We start from the raw sequence: 18438 nt of genomic DNA, 5'->3' as shown, positions 1-18438 counted from the left end.
AGTCCGAGGCGGGCGGCGGCGCGGCGGGGCGGGGCGGGCTGGGACTACAGCTCCCGGCATGCCCCGGGGCGGGGCCGAGCGCGGCCGTGAGGCGGGTGAGGTGAGGCGTGAGGAGAGCCCGGGGGGGACGGGTGTGAGGAGGGACGGAGGCGAGGGAAGGAGGCGAGGCGGAGCGGGCTGCGAGGCGTCCTGGCAGCTCCGGATCCCCGTGTGGTGAGCTCCGTGAGGAGGGCGACACCCGACCTGTGGTGACAACGGGTTTGGTGGCAGCGAGGTACGGGCTGGGCGCTGGAATTGATGCGAAAGTCCCACCCCGAGCCCCGGTCATCAGGAGTCCGGGCTGGGAAACGGTTGTATGATGTCGTTTTAATAAACGACTGGCTTCGTTTCTGAATTGGAATACGATGGCCAAAAAGTTCATCTGATAGGAACGCTCAAGGTTTATTAAAGCCTTCGGAAAGAATAGAGAAGCGAGCCCTTATCTGCCCTTCAGGGAATGCTTTTATTGCATGCCAACAAGTTGCTTTTACGTTTTTGCAGATAAATGGACTATAAGAAAATCACGGATGAAATTTCAGAAAAAATCTTATCGTACAGCCAGGATACTTCAGGATGGAGGGTGATAAAAGTTTCGGTAAGTGAATACTAGTTAATACTGTTTATGAAGTTATCCTTATTAAACACATTTTGTTGCAGAAAGTGTTTAAAACTTTGTTTTGCTTTAAAAAACTAGCAACTGATGGAAGGTAGTCTACTAACTTTTTATTTTCTTTTTCTCATTTTGAGAAAAATGTTACAGTTTCTTCAAAGCCTTCAAAAGAGTATGCGGGAAATATGTAAGTATTTGCATTTTGTTTGTCATTGTAACGAACGCCAACATCTGTCTCGAACAGTGACGCCCAGATCTAAACAGTGACACCCAAGATCTAAATGGAAAAACTGATCGTGTTCTGTCCCTCAGGGATGTGTTTAGTCTTGTTAACTGCAGAGATTTTGCACTATAGGTGCCCTGAGTCAGCAGTAGTGCTGGAATAGAAGAGATGCATTTCCCAAACGATTTTAAATGTGCTATGGAAATTAAATATTCTATAGCAGTTATTAATATAGGATAAGTAGACACCTATTACTACCTTTTAGCCTGAAGTTGGAAGCTGTTCCTGGTGGAATATCCTGTTCATGCCATTATACCTATCAGCAGGAGTTCCCTTTTCTCATCTTCACACTCGTGAAATCACCGATACACATGTAAACACACTAAAGCTCTCACGCTGCTTTACCTGTGCCTTTTTCTTTCTGGCACTTGAAAAGGAGTTTGCTGTACTGGGAAGAAGAGGGTCTTTTAGTCTCTGAAGCAGCAGCAGCATCTGTCCATCCTTCTTTTGAGCTATGACTTCAGTGCTGTTGTTGAGCTGGATTTGGCCCAGAGGGTGGAATTAGGGGAGGTGGAGTAACCTGATCATATAACTTGCTGATGCTGATGGAGTTGACTGTGCTTTTTTACATTCATCCTTTCTGCTTCCTTACCCCTCTTCAAGCTCTGCAGTCCTTCGCATTTATGCTGGCTGTGGCACTCAACTGATGGCTGAGACAGATCATTGAAACAGGGAGAAAAGAAATCTCACTGAAGAGAAGCATGCGAAAGGGGAGTAAAAGGACACTTATGGTGTGTCCTTAGCTTTTTTTTTAATGCCTAATGGGTATTAAATTATATTAAATGTCAGTTTAGACAAAGAAGCAGTAGGGACAATATGAATCCGATTATTTTTATTCAAATTTGTAAGTTCTCAGTATGATGAGATGTTTCTGATTAATGGCATTCTAAATCCAAAGATTGTGCTTGGCTTTTTAACTCCTTCTGAAGCATAGAAGGTATTCACTAGAGAATGCAATGCTGTATTAATAGTATTACAAAAGAATTACATTATAGTATTATAATGGAAAGTAATATGTCATTAGAGTATCTTAAGAGTACTATTATCTTAATAAGAAATTGAATAGTTTGGAAGTGGCATTATTCTTGTGTTTCAGATCTTATTCCAGTGCAGGTGGATGTGAAGGACTGAGAATATGGTAGCTTGGAACTCAGAAGGATGCACCTGACTTGTATCTTTCGGATGAAAAAGGCATCCTGCAGTCCCAATCAGACACGTAGGCAGGCAGGAGAAGCAGCGTGGTATGCTTTCTGCCACTCGGGCAGGGAGCCAGGATCTCTTCCGTTTATTTTCGTAAATATCTTTGTCACGTTAACAAGCTGTATTGATCTCTGGCATGTCCTTTTAGGAAGGAATACCAGCTGTTTCTAGAAGCAAAAATAGAGCTGTTCCCATTTCCAGTTTGACATTCAATATTTATTAACCGCGTATCACAAATGCCAGTTTCTTTTCTAAGTGGCAGGAGTAGGAACAGTTTGCTTTACTTGCAAAGAGAAGGCAGCATGGAATCTGGTAGCGAAAATGCAGATTCTTGCTTTTCACATGGGTGAAATATTTTCAGCAGAGTTCAGGGTAGCATTAAGGCAACTGCGCAAGGGTGAATGGGGTCTCTCGTGATGTTTTGTCTCCTAATCAAACTTTGTAGTTGTTTGATTAACGACTACAGAGCTTAGGAGAGAAGATATTACAGCATGCAGGCGAGAGTTGCTTAGGATACCGGTAAACATCAATTCCTGGCAGCTATGGAAATAAAGGGTGTATTCAAATACTAAATACGATTTCAACTGGCCCCGCCATGGTTTACGTTCCCCGTTTTTGAGTAGACATTAAAATGTTTTCCATCCCCGTCAGACCTGTTGTAGTTAGCGGAGAGGCAAGTTTCCGCAGCAGTCCTTCACACCCACGCTGCGCACTCGCTTCACCGAGGCAGTAAGTGGTGCTGAAATGTCCGTTCGCCCTTTCTCGCTTCCAGTCGTGTGTTGTCAGGGGCCGCAAATCTGATAACCGCGTTTCTTAAACTCTTTGCCAGCAGTATCCTTTGAGCTCCTTTGTCTCTGTGCAGCATCCTTAACCTTTGCGCTCGATTGCTGTCTGTTAGTGATTATCAGAGTGATTCACCGTTTCCCAGAAACCAGGTGTGTGAACTGCCCGTGCTAGGGAGCGTTTCCCAGCATTAGAGGAGTTTCCTATTTCCTTGTAAGAGGCCGCTCTTCCCCGCTCCGAACTTTCCCTTGAACTTCCCAGAGTACTAGGAACAAAAGCTGGAGAAAGACCAGTGTACTGGTTCATAAGCAGTAAGAAGATTTGCAGTATCAAAACGGTTTGAAAGTATTCATGTAGAAAAATATAAATTAACAGATAAGTCACATTTAAATTAGCATGTTCTTATCTAATAGCTGACAATAAATGATTCATTTGAGATGTGTGATACTGAGATGTGTGATATTAAGAATGTGATGGTCTCAAAAATCAGCTACAAATAATAATAATCTTTGTTACTACTTGCATTTTAATCAAGCCATCAAGTGCAGTCACGTTTGTTGTCTTTACCCTCATTATAGGCTGGTGTTCCCACCTTCTAGACGTTTATTATTGTGTAACCTATTTTTCTAATAAATGTGAATTTAAAAACCTGTTTTTGTTTTGTTTTTGTTTGTTTTACGAAATGTAGATACCGTGGAGAAGGGATAATTGAGGAAGTCCCTAGTAAAATTATTCCTTTTATGTATCTTCCTGAATATCGAAACAAATGGGACAAAGCATTAAAATCTTACAGTCTGTTAGAAAGCGTTGACCAGGTAATGCAATTGTTTAAAATACACAGCTTTTATTTTAACTATTTTTGCCTGAATTGTGGTGACTAAAAAGATCTCTTTTGGGATGAAGAAAGCTCTTAATATGAAATCCGTTCTGAGTTGGTCAGAACTTTTTCTAAACCTGCTGCTTATGTGAAATGGATGTGTACATCGCTCCCCTTAAGATTTAAATATTTATTATGAAGTAAGAGGCCAAGAATTAAGCGGATGGAAAACATCAGAAGTCTCCACCAAGAGCAGGGTGAGACAGAATCATAACAAAATTTAGGGAACGCTTCTCTCTAAGCATAGTTTACACAGATTTAAAAGAAACAAAACAACAAAAAAACAACTAAAACTCAAAAACTTCTTCTGGCCACTGTACAAGCTAGTGTGCTTCTCAGGTAGCACACAGAAATTTGGGAAGGGGTGTAAAATAGGGGGGTTTAAAAGGTAGGTTACAGTTACTTACATGCTGCTGTAGGAAGTATGAATGAAATCACACCAGGGAATCTGCAAATCAAATCCTTAATTTATGCTAGCGGTAACAGAAATTATCAGAAAGCATTTCTTGGATTTGACTGGGTGCTGTGCTTATTTGGGTACACGAGTCGAGGGCAGAACGTAATGATGCTGTACTAGTGCTGCGAACTCCTCTGTGTTCTGAATTCCAGTTGTCTGGGGCTTTGTCCCAAGCACTCTGGAAACCAGGAGCTTGAAATTTCTCTGGAAAATCTCAGTTCTGTACTAGGGGACCTCTGTAACAACTTGAGAGAGATGGCCCTGCGCATCACAGAGAGGTCTCGCGGCCGATGAATGAATGACTCGAGTACATGAAAGTACTCACTAAGCTGAACAAAAACATTTTAGCTTTTATCTAACCCCACTTCCCTCTGCCTGGATCTGCCGGAGCTGATCAGGATTGGGATGCAGCGATACAGCCATCCGTTCTCCTTCGCTTTTTTCTTTGGAACTCGATTACTGGCTTACCTTACCAAATAAATTACACCTTAAAACGCATTGTACCATCTAGCACGTGTATTTTAATGCAAATAGGTATGCTAGCTCCACAGATACTAAACGTGAATGTTTTGAGTTTTTCACGCAGTGATTTTCCTGCTCAGATCCAGGCCTCAAGGACGGGTAGCGAATCCCCCCACCTCTTCTTACTGGAAGATCCCTTTTGGGGCTGTGGTGTTAGTTCACCGTTAACTAGCTAGAACTGCCTGCTTACGCTAACAAGTAGAAATACATTTTTGCCATCCTCTCATTATTCGTGTAATGCTTGTCAATCGAATAAAGCTTAGCTTTTTACGTATTAATGCACAAAAAAAAATTACATGTACTTACTTTTAGGACACGGGTATATACCACAGCGTAACGCACAGTTACGGCATGGGCCTGATTTCATCGAGAGATTTTGTTGACCTGCTGCATGTCAAAGCCTACCCTGGCGGTATCCTTACAACTAACTGTGAGTTACATGGGACTGCTGCGTGTTTACGGATTTTGGCTGCATTTTGGAAAACCTCCTGTGAATTGCTAAGTTTAATCACAGTATACGTACTGCTCGCGTATGGTCTTACTGATGGTAACAGTTCCCTCTCGTTTGTTCCAAAACGGTGTTTCCTTAATACTGAAACTATTCACAGAATCTCCTGAGCTGGAATAGACCCAGGAGGATCATCAAGTCCAACTCCTGACTCTGCCCAGGGCAAGCTAGGAGTTAAACCATTTATTATATAGCTAAAGGCGTTGAGTACTTGACAGCCCTCTCAGTGAGGAACTGTTTCCTGATCTGGAAGTCCAACCTGGACTTTCCCCGATGCAGCTTTAAGCTGTTTTCTTGCGGTCACCAGAGAGCTCAGCACCGTCCTCTCTGCTCCCCGCTCACAAGGAAGCTGTGGCTGGTGAGGAGGTCACCTCTCCTCCAGGACGAACAAACCTGGTGGCCTCAGCTGCTCCTCGCAACTCCTCCTCACATGCCCTCTAGGCCTTTCACTGTCTCTGTTGCCCTCCTGCCCTAAAAAAAAATAGTAGCAGTAACGAGAAATTTAGAATTTATTTCGATATAGAAGTTCAGTCTTTGTTAAATAAACTCTTTTCTGTACTTGGGGGTCTTCCTGACCAAATACTACTTGCCTAATACGGAATTCTCAGACTGAACTTTGCTAATTCGTTCTGTAGTTGATCCTGAATTTAGCTTTCTATACATATACAAAATGTAAAACGATTGATATTACACGATAAACAAGGAAATTATCTCACTTATTTCTGTGCTGAGCTTTTCCTTTTGTGGGGGTTCTTAGAACATGGCAGAAAACGCCCTTATTCATCTTGGATCTTTACTGACCTACGACCATTTTTCAAGCCATGTCACAATACTTTATTACGCAAAACTAATGGAGAGTTAAACAAAACAACCCCTCCTAACTACTACTATGTAACTAAACAAAACAACCCCTCCCAACTACTACTGTGCATGTACGCAGCCAACAGTTTCCTCGTCTTCTTTGCAACTGCGTTAACTAATTAAAGACATCTGCTAACAAACTGACTACTTTGCCCTGAACTAAACCACAATTCAACACTTAAGTATGTATAATCGCGTCTCAAGGATAATCCTGCTGGTTACGCTTGCCCAAACATCCACGGAGATTTCGATGCATATTGAATTACTTGCACAAATATTTGATGTCCTTTAGGTATCGCGCTTACAGAATAAAACGATTAAACACATCAGTGAGCATATTGTGGGATCTTGCGCTATCCCATAGCGGTGGGAGTTGTTTGATGTTTCCAGAAGTTATTTTTGAGTCTTATGATTCACACGTATAAAAATAGGTTAATTTGCCTTTTTTTTTTTTTTTTTTGTGTGTGTGGCAACTTGTAGCTATCAGTGTGGAATATTCCAACTGCCCTCCAACTCCCTCTTGTGTCCGAGGCCGTAACAATCCCTGTGGGTACGTGTGTTCTCCCTTGCCTGAGTAAGTATTTAAGTGGCATCTTCAGTTACTCAGTTGTCCTCTAAATACAAAGCTTAAATCTACTGAACCCAAACAGCTTTATTTATTTATTTATTTATTATTATTATTATTTAGACGGTTTTATTTTGGGCAAACTTTTAGATTTTTGTGCAAATCAGTTTCGTGACTCACGCTACCTCCTGAAACAACTGAGGGAACCTCGTTAGACTCGATAGCTGAATTTAATCTTCTAGGACCATTCGTGTATCCTCCGTTTCTTATAGGAATAATTTCAACAGAAACTGCCTGTAACTTGTAAACATTCGCACAGCTCAGTAAGTTTCAGAGCAGCAGTAACAACTGTTAACTGAAGGATTTCGCTCCCTTCATCACAGGAATCCAGAGCACTCTAAGCTAGTCGTATTTATTCAGCCAGAACTAGGAGGAATGCTTCCTTGCTCTGTGGTGGAGACAGCGTTACCTACGACTCTCATAAACTTAATCACTGAAACAAGGGCTGGACTGAAAAGCTTTAAAGACCGTAATTAAACGGAAGTGGAAAATAATATGTGCTTAAGTCATGTGCATTTTTTACTTCGATTCATATTTAAAATGGAAGGTGAAGTTTATTTTAATGGTTTATGTGGAAACGTGTAAAGCTCAACTTCTCTGTTAAAATAGTGAACGCTAGTTTTCTCTGCTTTTGGGGAATGGTGCAAGAATCTACCCTGAAGTGCCATCGAAGTAGACGATGTAGCTTTCACTGTTATCAGGCGATGTCTTGTAATATTTTTGCACTTCTGTTTGCAGTCACATGAGAACTTGGTGATGTAAATTACAGCAATGTTAAAATGCCAAATGTCAAATATTTTGCTATAGCTTTGAACACTTTGATAAATTCTTACCTCAATTACGCACTCCTGACTGAAACAAGCGAAGATCTTGTGTACTAGAGACTTTAAACATGTTTATTAAGTGTGCAAGTGAAATTAACAACTATATCACTATTTTGGAATTAAATATTTGAAGGAAAGACTGATGAATATGATTATACAGCATCTCATTAAAAGCTGCTCTTTATACTCACTCAGAGTTGTCTGTCATCCTCTGAATCCCGAGCTCCAAAACCCACCGTGAGTTTTTGTATGCTGCCCGAAGTCCAGGAATGAGCTGGTTTATGTGGAAGTAGCATTTCCCGTTACTCCTGTAGATTTTCCAGTACTTCTACATAAGCTTAAATGGCAGGAAAGGGTGGCAGCTAGGACAAGAGCAATTTCTTTTACAAATCATCACAGAAGCAGCGGTGCAAATTAAAAGAAGAGTGTGAACATAGCTTTCATCTTCACTGCGTGGTCTCCTCCTGAGTTGTTAGAAAAAATTAATAGCGTGCATAATATAAATCACTGAAAAGTAACTTCAAAATTTCTCCCTCTGGTCAGCGTGTTAAGGTATTGATAGTGAATATTAAAATAAGTTAGCATAAAGTAATATCTTAGGACAATTTGAGATTCATCATGTAAATGAACAGAGAAGAAAAATAAGACTAATTACTAAAGCAGTCAGCAGCAGGTTTTATGTCAAAATACATTTTTAATACATCTTTACAGTAACTAAAGTGCCTTCCAGTGCTGAATCCTACAGCGTTACTATTATGAAAAATGTTTCACTGTGGCTTAAAATACCTTAGCAAACTGTTAGACTGTGAGGAACTCGACGCCGCATTCTTTCTTCCTCTATTTGTTTTAGGCCTTTCTGGAGGTTTCTCTATACAAGATTTGGACACAGGTTCCCGACTCTTCCATTCAGCTAGTAGTTCTTCTTGCACATCCGTAGGCAGTTCATAAAAAGTCTTTGGATCGACACTAGGAGGAAGTACAATTCCTACTTTCTTGCTCTCGTTTTTACCCTCGGAAGTTATTTCAAAGGCCTGCTCATCTTCATCCAAGGCAGGGACACGCGGAACAGTTTGGCTGGCAGCAGCTTCGACAACTGACAAGTCCCTGAAGCTGTGAGAGTCAGCAGGGTTTTCTTCCATACTGCTGCCTGTGAGCACGCTTCGAGGATACTCGACAGAGCACCTGGTGCTGGAGCTGTGTGTCCAAGCTGATTCTGATTCACGAGCTGATGAGAGGTGTGCACTGTACCCTGCAGAGTGCTCATCGCTGTTCAGCCCCTTAGAATTCGGGGAAGCGCTCTGTACCTCCTCTGCAAAATGTACTGGTGGCTGACCCAAGACATTCTCAGCAGAGATCACTTCTCCTGCTTTTTCAGACATAATTTCTTTTTTAATATCCTCTGGAAGTTCCCTGAAGACTTCCTGGTCAATACCACCAGGAGACAAATGACAGGGAAAGTCAGGAATTCTTGCTTTTTTTGTATTGCTTTTCTTTTCCTCTGAAAGTCTCTTCGTTTTTGTAGTGCCAGTTCTGTTCCAGTTCTGGTTCCAAGAAGCACTTCCTTCACCTTGTGAGCCATCTTCCATCTCCTGTGACATAAGACGTACATAAAACCACAAGCCTACTAATCACTGAGCACTATGTTACTAACAGCAACTCCTTCAAATTATTCCTTAATAGACAGTAATAATAATAATCAGTAATGCTTTTTTCTAATCTTATTTTCAAACACAGATCTAAACAGGTAGATTCAGGTAGGAATCCTTTTCTTAATTTAAAGGAGCAACCCTGAAGCTGTATTTTATTGCTTTATTCCTGAGCAGTCACGAAACTGACGAGTATCAATATGCAAAATTGCTGTGTCAGGACAGAAACAGTACATTCAGGGCACAATGTCATTTTGAAGTCACTGTTTCTATTATGTATGGAAAACATCTTGTGGAATTACTTTGCAGAGTTTCCATAGTCTGCACAGTCCAGCATGTGTGACTGGGGCTAGATGCGTTCGATTTCAAGTGGGCATTACAAGCTCACCAGGGCAGAAGCTGGTGCTAGAGGCCAACACAGAACCACATCTTTGTTTAACTTCTAGTCTGAACAGGGAGATTTAATATGAATAGTAAGTTAAATAATCACTGTGAAAGTATCTTAGTAAAAGCAACAAGGTAAATGATAAGCAACTTCAAGGGGATTTTAATCTAAGATAAAAGTTACAAGTTCTATCCCTGGCTTTATCTTAAATGAAACTGAGATTATTTCCACCAGAATCTGTCGTACAGGAGTATGAACTCTACAATTTTCAGATGTAAAACATGAAAACGTGCTTCGGTGTAACGATACCTAAGTGGCTTATTGTTTCACAAGTGCTAAATAACGGCACATCTTACTGAAACTAAAAGCAAAAATCAGGAATTGTTTTCAGAAGATGTACATCTGGATTTCTCCCTTAGCGAATTCTGTCCTCTTGAAGTCTAGAGGGCTGATAAGCTACCTGGCTGTTCCACTCAAAACAGATTGCTTAAAACAAATTTCGTGCTATCTAATGAAAGAAAGCAAACGAGTAGCACCTGCTCTGAAGATTCCAAATAAATCTTCATTTTTATTTGATGAATACAATTTATGATCCAAAAACTTCCAAGCAGTTAAAGTTTAAATCTATAACAATAAAGACTGAAATATCTCAGAACTTTCTTATCTGCAAAGATAATTTTTCAGCATCTTTCAGCTTACCTGGACACTTTTACCAGAGCTTGATGTTGGTGGCATCTGCTTTAGATAAAAACCTATTGACCCTTTCTTGCTGCTAGGAACATCTTTGAGATTAGAGAAGCAAACGCTCAGAAGGGTAAGATGAAATGGTAGTTCTACATTTACCATCTTTCGAAAGAGTTTCATTAGTATAGCAATCAATGGAGATATAATGTTGCTGCTTTCTGAAACAAACAAACAGTAATTGAAAAAAAAAGCTATGTATATAATCAAAAGTAGGTGACTGAAGATTGATTTAAATAGCAAAGTACAAGGCAATGTACGAGGCACTTCCAACTTTATATTGTGAACTTTCACCATTTTGCATGTACAGGAACAGAGACATCAATGACAATCTAAAAAGCTTAATACACACTGCTATTTGTAGTATATAACTCCATAAATCCACTAAGGAAACCTTTATTCATCTCAAAAGATGAATTCCTGAAGTGTCAGGCTCTAAACACTGCTATAGGCTTCCAAAATTATTCATCAATATAGTCATTAAGATGTTTGTTCTGCCCTGCCAGGTATGCCTTGAACTGAATTAAAAAGTTCAGGGAAATAAATTATAAATAAATTCAGGGAATAGCAATTCTGCATGCTAACGCAGCAGCGATTCAGATTTATTTCCTCTTCCTCAATTCGGAATGAAGCGTCAAATGCATGTTATTAATTTTCTGAGATAGAGCAAAAAGACATTTTATTACAAAATTAAATAAATAAATAAATAAGCCATTCATCTAAGAACACAATTCAAATCCATAAATCAAGCAGATTATTAATCCAGGAGGCAGACCTCCCCCAGCCCAGGACGTTTACTGCCACGAATCCAGCCAGGCCGGGTTAGAACTTGGCAGTACCCTAGATATTATCCCTGAAGTGGAGTTCTACACGTCTTTAACATATCTCACCACGATACATCCACGACAAGTAATGGAAAAGCTTGTAAGTATTAAATATAGGGAATATCATCATGAAATAAAGTAATTGAGTTTAGCAGAAAAAACAGACCAGGTATCTCAGTTTTTTCTTCTTAATCCAGTTAGCACAAGCCACTCTGACAGTCAAAAAGCACCAGACTAGCTCTTTTCAAAATATTTTTTAACTCCTGGGTTTGTTCTAATACGCACCTTCTGACTGTAGCATCGGTCAGCTAACATTTAATATCTTTTGACAACATACAGTGCTCAGAGAAGTTAAGGACCAATTTTGTGCTGCTACCATTTTCAAAAATTCTAAGCGTTGCCACTTTCAAAAATTCTAAGCGCACCTTTTCCGAATTTCTGAACGAGATGAGGTGGAATGGCACACTGACGGCTTTCCCGATTAAACCACCTATCGGTCGCAGAGAAGTGGCGGATAGTCAGTCGCACGGTGTGTGGCTGTCTTCCATCCTTGGATACCCTGCGGAACATGAATGTGTGCAAAGTGATAAGCTCTCCCAACTCCCTGTTTACCTCTGCTGATTACGTGGGGAACTTTAGGTCCTACCTGCTTCTCTTAATTACCCACAAGTTAGAATTCCAAAACCGTGTGAGTACTGTCTCTGCGAGTCTTAAAAAAAGACTCAAAAAAAAAAATGTGAAAATTAAGTGGGTTAGTCTGCAATACTGCCACATTTCAGCAGTTAATACATTTAAATACATTTAGCGTAGTCTTTGCAGTTCCACACTACGTAATCCTCAGCTTCTAGTTTTTAGCTTTTCAAGAAGACTTCCCCAATTCAGGGGCAAAAAAAAATAGCTAGCTTTTGGAAGAAAGGGAAGAAACGAAGTACGATGTACTCATTTCTCTTTCCCCCTCCAAAAGCCATGGAGGTATTTTCCCTACAAAATAAATAAATAAATAAATAAAAAGATAACAAGATAGGACACAGTAATTAAAAACTCTAAAGACAGAGACTGTTCTGAGAAACATCTAAGATGCAGAGAAAAGATTCCCTGTCCAGAATGCTAATGTAACTAAATTTGCTGTGTCTGTTGTGAGACTTGCATAGATGTAGGGGGAAAAAAAGCTTTCATGACTTACAGATTATTTTAAGGCTTAGAGAGGCATGCGGAGAATAGGAAAACTATTTCTCAAGAAAAAATATCAAGAACAAGTGCGGGACACAAGGGGTTTTAAAAGTCAGAAGAAATCGAAGCATAGCAGAAGAGAAACAATCCAGTGTTGTGAGGCTATTTATCCTTGTAATTAACTGGTTTTAAACAGTTACAGGATAAAAAGGGAGGATAGGAAAGTCATAGTAGTTAAGAAATGAGTAGTGGAATCCACCTGCTATGCTGTTTTGCCTTTTCAAATATTTTGGGTTTGGATAGTGCCTGGATTCTTGAGGCAAAGGAAGGGGAAGAAGTGAAACTATTCTTTCAGTCCAACAGAAGAGTAAGTTGTGGAGTAGGAGACAGATATAAATAGTGATAACCAAGGGTCTGAAAGTAGCGACAGACACTCACCGACAGAAAACGAAAGAAAAACCAGGGATCTTCACAGGAAATGAGAGACATTAGTGACGACGCAGTAAGAACTGCAGTGCCCGACCACAGCAACAGAGAACAATCAGCAAGCGGAACGATGCGGAGACCTTTGTCAGAAAAAGCTGGATGGCAACGGAAGGGCTGGCAGCCAGCTCAGGGGGAGGTAGGGGTGAGCCAAAAGACCAGGGGGAGAGAGGAAAATACAGAAAGACGACTCATGGATTAAGAAAAAAAAAAAAAAAGAAGAAAGAGAAATTGGAAAGGCGGGTGCTGTTCCTAAAAATGCATTTTGCTCGGAGAAGAAATGTCGAGTATGAGACAAACCTAACACATGCTCCGAGTCCCTTCAGCTCACAAATTCAGTCATCAGAAAGAGCTATGGAGGGCAGTCACCTGTCTAAGAGGCTACGAAGCAGTTCTTCAATTTTCTCTTTAACTTCCACTTCTGAGGAACATTTTTTAAAGGAATCTTCATCACTAAAGGACTGAAAAAACACAATAATCCCTTCAATTTTATATTCATTTCAAAATTCTGAAGAGGAAAAAAAAAAAACCACACCATAGTTCTGTAGAATTGACTCCAAGATAACTGTGACAGAGCTCAACTGAATTTCAGAACTATATTTTATTATGAGTTATGCTAGGGAACGCATATGAAAATGCAGGAATTGTTATATAAAGTTAGCAAAATAATTGGAGTAATTTCAGTTAGCTAGCCCAGCTAAGCCTTACAGAACTCAAAGCAATTTTTTTTTGCTCTCTGCTAAGTATCTCAGAACAATATTTGTACCTGAGGAGGGCCTGAGGGAGTCACAGGGGAGTCATCTTCTCCGTAGCTGAGTTTTTGGATGCGCTGAGCAGCGGAAGCCCCTAGTTCCTTCTCTAACACAGCAGATGGAAACGCCTGGAGATCACACACACTTCTAACACCCAGCGTTTCGAGACGCTTGGCGGTTTTGTAGCCAATGCCTAAGTAAAATGTGTATTAAAAATACATAGAAAAAAATGAAAATCAAAAAATATACACACGTATCCACACGCTTTCACTTTTCTGTGAATGTTTGTATGTACGCAATAAAAATATTGCCCACCCACGTAGAAATCAGCGCTGACAGTTACTTTCGCTAATGCAGTGAAGGCTTCTCAGCAACATTTTTGGTGAGAAGCTCTGGACACCCATCCCTGGAAGTGTTCAAGGCCAGGCCGGATGGGGCTTGGAGCAACCTGGTCTAGCGGGAGGTGCCCCTGCCCATGGCGGGGGGCTGGAACTGGGGGATCTTTAAGGTCCCTTCCAAGCCCAACCATTCTATGATTCCATGAGTTTCCATTCCAGTTTTAGGATCTGTCATTAGAAAAGCCATACTGGGACAAAGCAAAGGTGCTGCTGTGCCTGTAGCCTGCAACAATGCTTGCTGGCCAACAACATAGCGGCAGCGTAGAATAATTAGGCAGAGGACTTCCCCAGAATATTCGACCAGGCTCCAAGAGACTGTTTAAATAACTCTCAATAGGTTCCCAGACAGAAAATTAAAGGCAAACAAACAAACAAAAAAACACAACCAAAAAAACTTTTGCATGTAAAACCTAGCGTCAGTCAACGTTCAAGCTTCGGTAAACTAGGATTTAAGTATTTTGAAGGTATCTTGTAAAGCACAGCAACACATTCATGTCACAATCAAAAACGAAGAAGACCAAAGTCGTTTTGTTCCTTCTGCTAAACAAAACAGCTTATAAAAAAAAAAAAAAAAAGCACCCTAAACATACACCTCTACATCCCCCTGCCCACTTAGAGGAACTAGATTTAAAATTATTCCATTTATCATCTTTGCAGTACTTTTTCTTATTATTTTAAGGGCTGTCAATATGCTCGCCACCTATGCCTATAGCACCACACTTACCAGGCACTTTTTGGATGTGATCAAGGTTGCGCATCAGATCTTGACAGCTTTCAGGCAGCAGAACTGTTTGCTGGTTTGGTTTGAAGGTCCCAGACACCAGCTTAGACAGTAACTTGTTACAGGCCACTCCTGCGCAGCCTGTGAGGCCGAGTCGAGCGTGCATGGCTTCCCTGAACTCTTCTGCGATCTGCGATCCAATAACCAGTCTTACGTGCGTTGTATCACGTAAATCGATAGCTGCAAAAGGCAAGCAAGCTGCGTTCAGTGTCTAAACGGTCCCTTAGTTGGTTCTCTAATAAGATTTGGGCATTTTTTACATTCTGTTACAGCTGTACAAGTGCTATCACTATGATTTCAGCATCCAAGTTTAACCACACTCCTCCCCAAAGTCCCGGTAAAAGACGCTGCCACTGTCTAAACCAAGAGCATGCGGTCAAGGATAAAGAATGTTAAGGGAGCATTTTAGACATTAAATACAATATATTAATAGGTGCAAAAGTATTTAACGTTGCAGATTCTTGTATCAATGTAATAAAATGAGAGATTTCAGAATCTTTGATTTAGAGGGCTGCCCTGACTTCGCTAAGAATATCTTCAAGAACAAGAAAAAAAAACAATATAAGGAAAATCAGTTCTCTATAATGATTGTACGTGCTTCTCTGCCGCAGAGATTTATTTTATGTACAGTCTAATTGGCAGACCGATTCACACTTGTGATATGTCAACTCTCAAATACAAAGCACAGAGCAAGACAATTTTCCAGCTGCTCAGCTTTGGACAATACTTAGAGGCAGAAAGATTCTTTTCCCGAATGTCACAAACGTTGTATTTTTCAGCATGCAGAACGTTATACTCACCTTGGTTGTTGTACACGTGGCCAGACACACACACTCTGGAACATCCACTTTGTTGTAGCTGGCCTAGCCTTTTCTCGACAATCTCTGTGATATCTACAAAATTTTCGTCAAACCCGAGCCTTTCCACTAGAGGACAAAATTCTTCCAACAATCCTAGGAGGAAGAGATACCCAAATTTAACATACAGAATGCTTGCAAGAAGAGAGACCCCATTCTCTTCTGGACGATACGGCCCTGAATATACATTTATTTATCTATGTATTTACTGAATAAATGAAGAGCAGGTGAAGAAGAAAAATATTTCTCCATCCCACAATTGTCTCCGTCAGCTGCTTTTCTTCTCCTCAAATTTCTTTCCTCATTTCTTTACAAAATGATAGCTCTTAACCTCTGCAGTACCTTCTTCAAAGAAAATCTGCTTCTCAGTCAGACTGGCTTTCACATTTATCACTATTTCAGCTGTTAAAGCTGCTAGTAATAAAAAGCAGTAATAAGTGACAACGCAGACATACCATATAATTAAGAGATTCTGAAGAAGTTTACCAACTTGAAGGTTTCAGGATTCCGTTCTCCATCATTTTACATTCGGAAATATGTTAATGAAATCAGTATTTAAGTAAGAAAAAATGTTCCGTAAGAACTACACGGCTATAAACCCAATGCAGCATACAGATCCCATAAAACATCAGTATGATATAATGCCTGACCCAGACTGCAACCAAGTTTAGCATCTTATTTTATGAAATATTGACATTGATGACCATAATTATCACCATAGTAGGAGGCTCAAGAACTTTTAGAGCAGCATATAGCGGTAATATTGCATACATGTGCATGTGCACACAGGATTTAACTGGATGTGTTTGTCCTGTACCGAAAAATTGTTAATTTTGTACCTGTAACCTTGTATGACATTTCCCTGTATGGAGTTAGATCCTCTCCGTTAACCAGTATCAGCTGAGGACACTTTTCTTTAGCATCTTTCACAGACATCAGTTTCTTAACTCCAAGTCTTCTGGCTTCATAGTTAGAGGTTACTACTAGGGATTTCTGCTGCACACCTGAAAATAAGGGTTAAATGTTTTTAAAAGTCTCGGTTTCTTGGTACTTCACAGAAGGCCGGAGTACTTTCATGCCACTGCGAAGACTACAAAGCATAGATTTTGATCAGAACACGACATTATAGAATAAGCAAACAATCCCAAAAGTCTTACTTCACAAGACTGCAAGGACAGATCTGCTGATTTAGATTAGCATCTGGTAAGAACATTTTAAAATCTCACGTTTTCCTCTTACCCTTGGCCCTTTTCAGGCAATTTTACCCATGAAAGTGACCTTTATGTATGAGTTAATTTAAGATGTTCATCCTCCACCGATCGTAGCCATTACTGACTGCCTTGCATTCAGGCTCAGCTTCTGGATGGAATAAAGCGTGCTTTGAGCATGACTGTGTCAAACGGCTCACCCGTGGAGCTCAGCCCTCTCCGTGCCCACATGCGTTATGAACCAGCCTCAATCCCCAGAACTGTTCGGACGTGTTGGCGAGTGCCCACGCTTGTGCTCCCGAGGATTTATTAATCTCGTAGTCACCCGGCTGCACGGAGCCGAGCCTGCACCTTGCTCACTGCGGATGTGGTTACAGCTGCCGGGTGACTGCCTGCGTGTCACCGTGCAGCCCTACCTCCTCGGTTTCTCCTGCCTGAACGCAGACATTCCCCAGATTAATCAGCAGCAAAGTAACTCCTACCTAGAGGCTTGTCTCTTAGCTCAGGATTACGGACCATCTCTACTTGGGCATAGAAGCAGTCCAAGTCCACGTGCACAACTACTCTGCACGCCGCGTTTCTTGCTGATGCCGACTTGCCGTGGCCTGCTGCAAGGAGAGTAAACAAACAGATTAAATATTACTAGCCGCCTTCAACGCGATGAAAGGTTTTAGATCAGTTTATGCTACTAAACATATGACGAGAATGTAAAATCGATGAGCTTTATATTAATTCTAGCACCGTGTTAACTCTGGGGTCAGTTAGGAGGGTAAGTCATCCACAGCAGCTCAGCTTACTGCTGGGCGTCTTCCTGTTTTCAGGTGGCCACTTGGATTTCTTTTTTCACTGGACTACATTAGTACATAGTTTAAGCGATGCAGTAGCTGTTCCCAGTGGAATATTGAAGTTATTTTGGTATATTTCTGTCAAGTCATCTGCCTTTAGCTCAGTTCTAAGCACAGTAGCAGTGACTCCAAACCCTTGTGGAGAGTAACCCTTGTCAGTTCCACAAAATTTGGGGTTAAGGATGAGGCTAAGTGAGCTGTTCCGAGAAGCCTGGGGGACTCGGACGTTGAAGCCTTTCCAGGGGAAGGCAAAGAGGGAGGCAAATCTCCACCTGACAGGCAGCAAGCCCAAAGCCGCCGGGTTAATCAGTCCCTCAGGCGGTCCGTCAACCAATTAATCAATCGATCAGCCAACTAATCAATCGAACAGTCAATCAGCCAACCCATCAGTCAATTAATCAATCCATCGGTCAATCAGTCGAGCAATTAGTCAATCAGACCGCGCCAGCCCCTCACGCCACCTCACACCGTCCCCCCTCAGCCCCCGCCCCAGGCCCCCTCTCACTCGGGGCGGGCGGAGCGGCCTCGCGGCCCGGCTGCGGGCACCGCCACTCTTCCTCCTCCTCCTTCTCCTCCTCCTCGTCGCCCTGCCCGGCCCCGCCGCCGCCCCGGGGCCGCGCCATGGCCCGGCGGCTCCGCGCAGGCCCTAGAAGCGGCCGGGCGGCGCTCAGCGGCGGCGGCCCCGTCCCGCGGAGCCGGAGCAGGCGGCGGTGCCCGCGCGGGGGCGGGGAGGGCGGCGGCGGCTCCCTGGGCTCGGCT

General features: G+C 41.7%; 2 protein-coding genes across 8 annotated transcripts; one reads left to right on the top strand and one right to left on the bottom strand.

The window, feature by feature from the left end:
• Positions 1 to 55: 55 nt before the first annotated feature.
• On the top strand, positions 56 to 7780 carry LOC310889245 (stAR-related lipid transfer protein 6-like). Of its 3 annotated transcripts, none has more exons than XM_083816435.1 (7): positions 56 to 100; positions 541 to 634; positions 787 to 836; positions 3604 to 3730; positions 5084 to 5201; positions 6621 to 6714; positions 7089 to 7780. In XM_083816435.1, exons 2-7 carry the CDS (start codon positions 545 to 547, stop codon positions 7240 to 7242), a joined length of 633 nt encoding a protein of 210 aa, XP_083672561.1. In that variant the 5' UTR covers positions 56 to 100; positions 541 to 544; the 3' UTR covers positions 7243 to 7780. The 3 variants fall into 3 exon arrangements, with proteins under 3 accessions (XP_083672561.1, XP_083672559.1, XP_083672560.1); XM_083816433.1 differs by lacking the exon at positions 56 to 100 and adding an exon at positions 141 to 213; XM_083816434.1 differs by lacking the exon at positions 56 to 100 and adding an exon at positions 141 to 274.
• On the bottom strand, positions 3054 to 18435 carry LOC310889240 (DNA polymerase iota-like). 5 transcript variants are annotated; one of them, XR_014576474.1, is made up of 12 exons: positions 18185 to 18435; positions 17317 to 17442; positions 16466 to 16630; positions 15570 to 15722; positions 14713 to 14949; positions 13605 to 13783; positions 13208 to 13299; positions 11611 to 11744; positions 10320 to 10522; positions 8376 to 9178; positions 7781 to 8053; positions 3054 to 3193 (listed from the first exon to the last, which is right to left on the bottom strand). XR_014576474.1 is itself a non-coding variant. In XM_083816423.1 (11 exons), the coding sequence occupies exons 1-11, from the start codon at positions 18300 to 18302 to the stop codon at positions 7918 to 7920; spliced, it is 2346 nt and encodes a 781-aa protein (XP_083672549.1). In that variant the 5' UTR covers positions 18303 to 18435; the 3' UTR covers positions 7641 to 7917. The 5 variants fall into 5 exon arrangements, 3 of the variants coding, with proteins under 3 accessions (XP_083672549.1, XP_083672550.1, XP_083672551.1); XR_014576475.1 differs by lacking the exon at positions 3054 to 3193 and adding an exon at positions 5679 to 5750; XM_083816423.1 differs by lacking the exon at positions 3054 to 3193 and having other exon boundaries at positions 7641 to 8053.
• Between the last annotated feature and the right edge of the window lie 3 nt (positions 18436 to 18438).

The sequence above is a fragment of the Anser anser genome (genome assembly GCF_964211835.1).
Source record: "Anser anser genome assembly, chromosome: Z".
In the NCBI taxonomy this organism is placed as follows: domain Eukaryota; kingdom Metazoa; phylum Chordata; class Aves; order Anseriformes; family Anatidae; genus Anser; species Anser anser.
Note: the sequence above shows the minus strand (reverse complement) of the source record. Positions and strands in the feature narration are given on the sequence as shown.

Excerpts from the sequence above, each read along its gene's own strand:
- LOC310889245 (XM_083816435.1), top strand. The coding sequence starts at position 545 with ATGGACTATAAGAAAATCACGGATGAAATTTCAGAAAAAATCTTATCG. Across the intron at positions 5,202-6,620 it reads CGGTATCCTTACAACTAACT|CTATCAGTGTGGAATATTCC; the intron begins GTGAGTTACATG and ends GGCAACTTGTAG. Across the intron at positions 6,715-7,088 it reads GTGTGTTCTCCCTTGCCTGA|GAATCCAGAGCACTCTAAGC; the intron begins GTAAGTATTTAA and ends CCTTCATCACAG.
- LOC310889240 (XM_083816423.1), bottom strand. The coding sequence starts at position 18,302 with ATGGCGCGGCCCCGGGGCGGCGGCGGGGCCGGGCAGGGCGACGAGGAG. Across the intron at positions 16,631-17,316 it reads GCTAAGAGACAAGCCTCTAG|GTGTGCAGCAGAAATCCCTA; the intron begins GTAGGAGTTACT and ends CCTTATTTTCAG. Across the intron at positions 14,950-15,569 it reads CCACGTGTACAACAACCAAG|CTATCGATTTACGTGATACA; the intron begins GTGAGTATAACG and ends TGCCTTTTGCAG.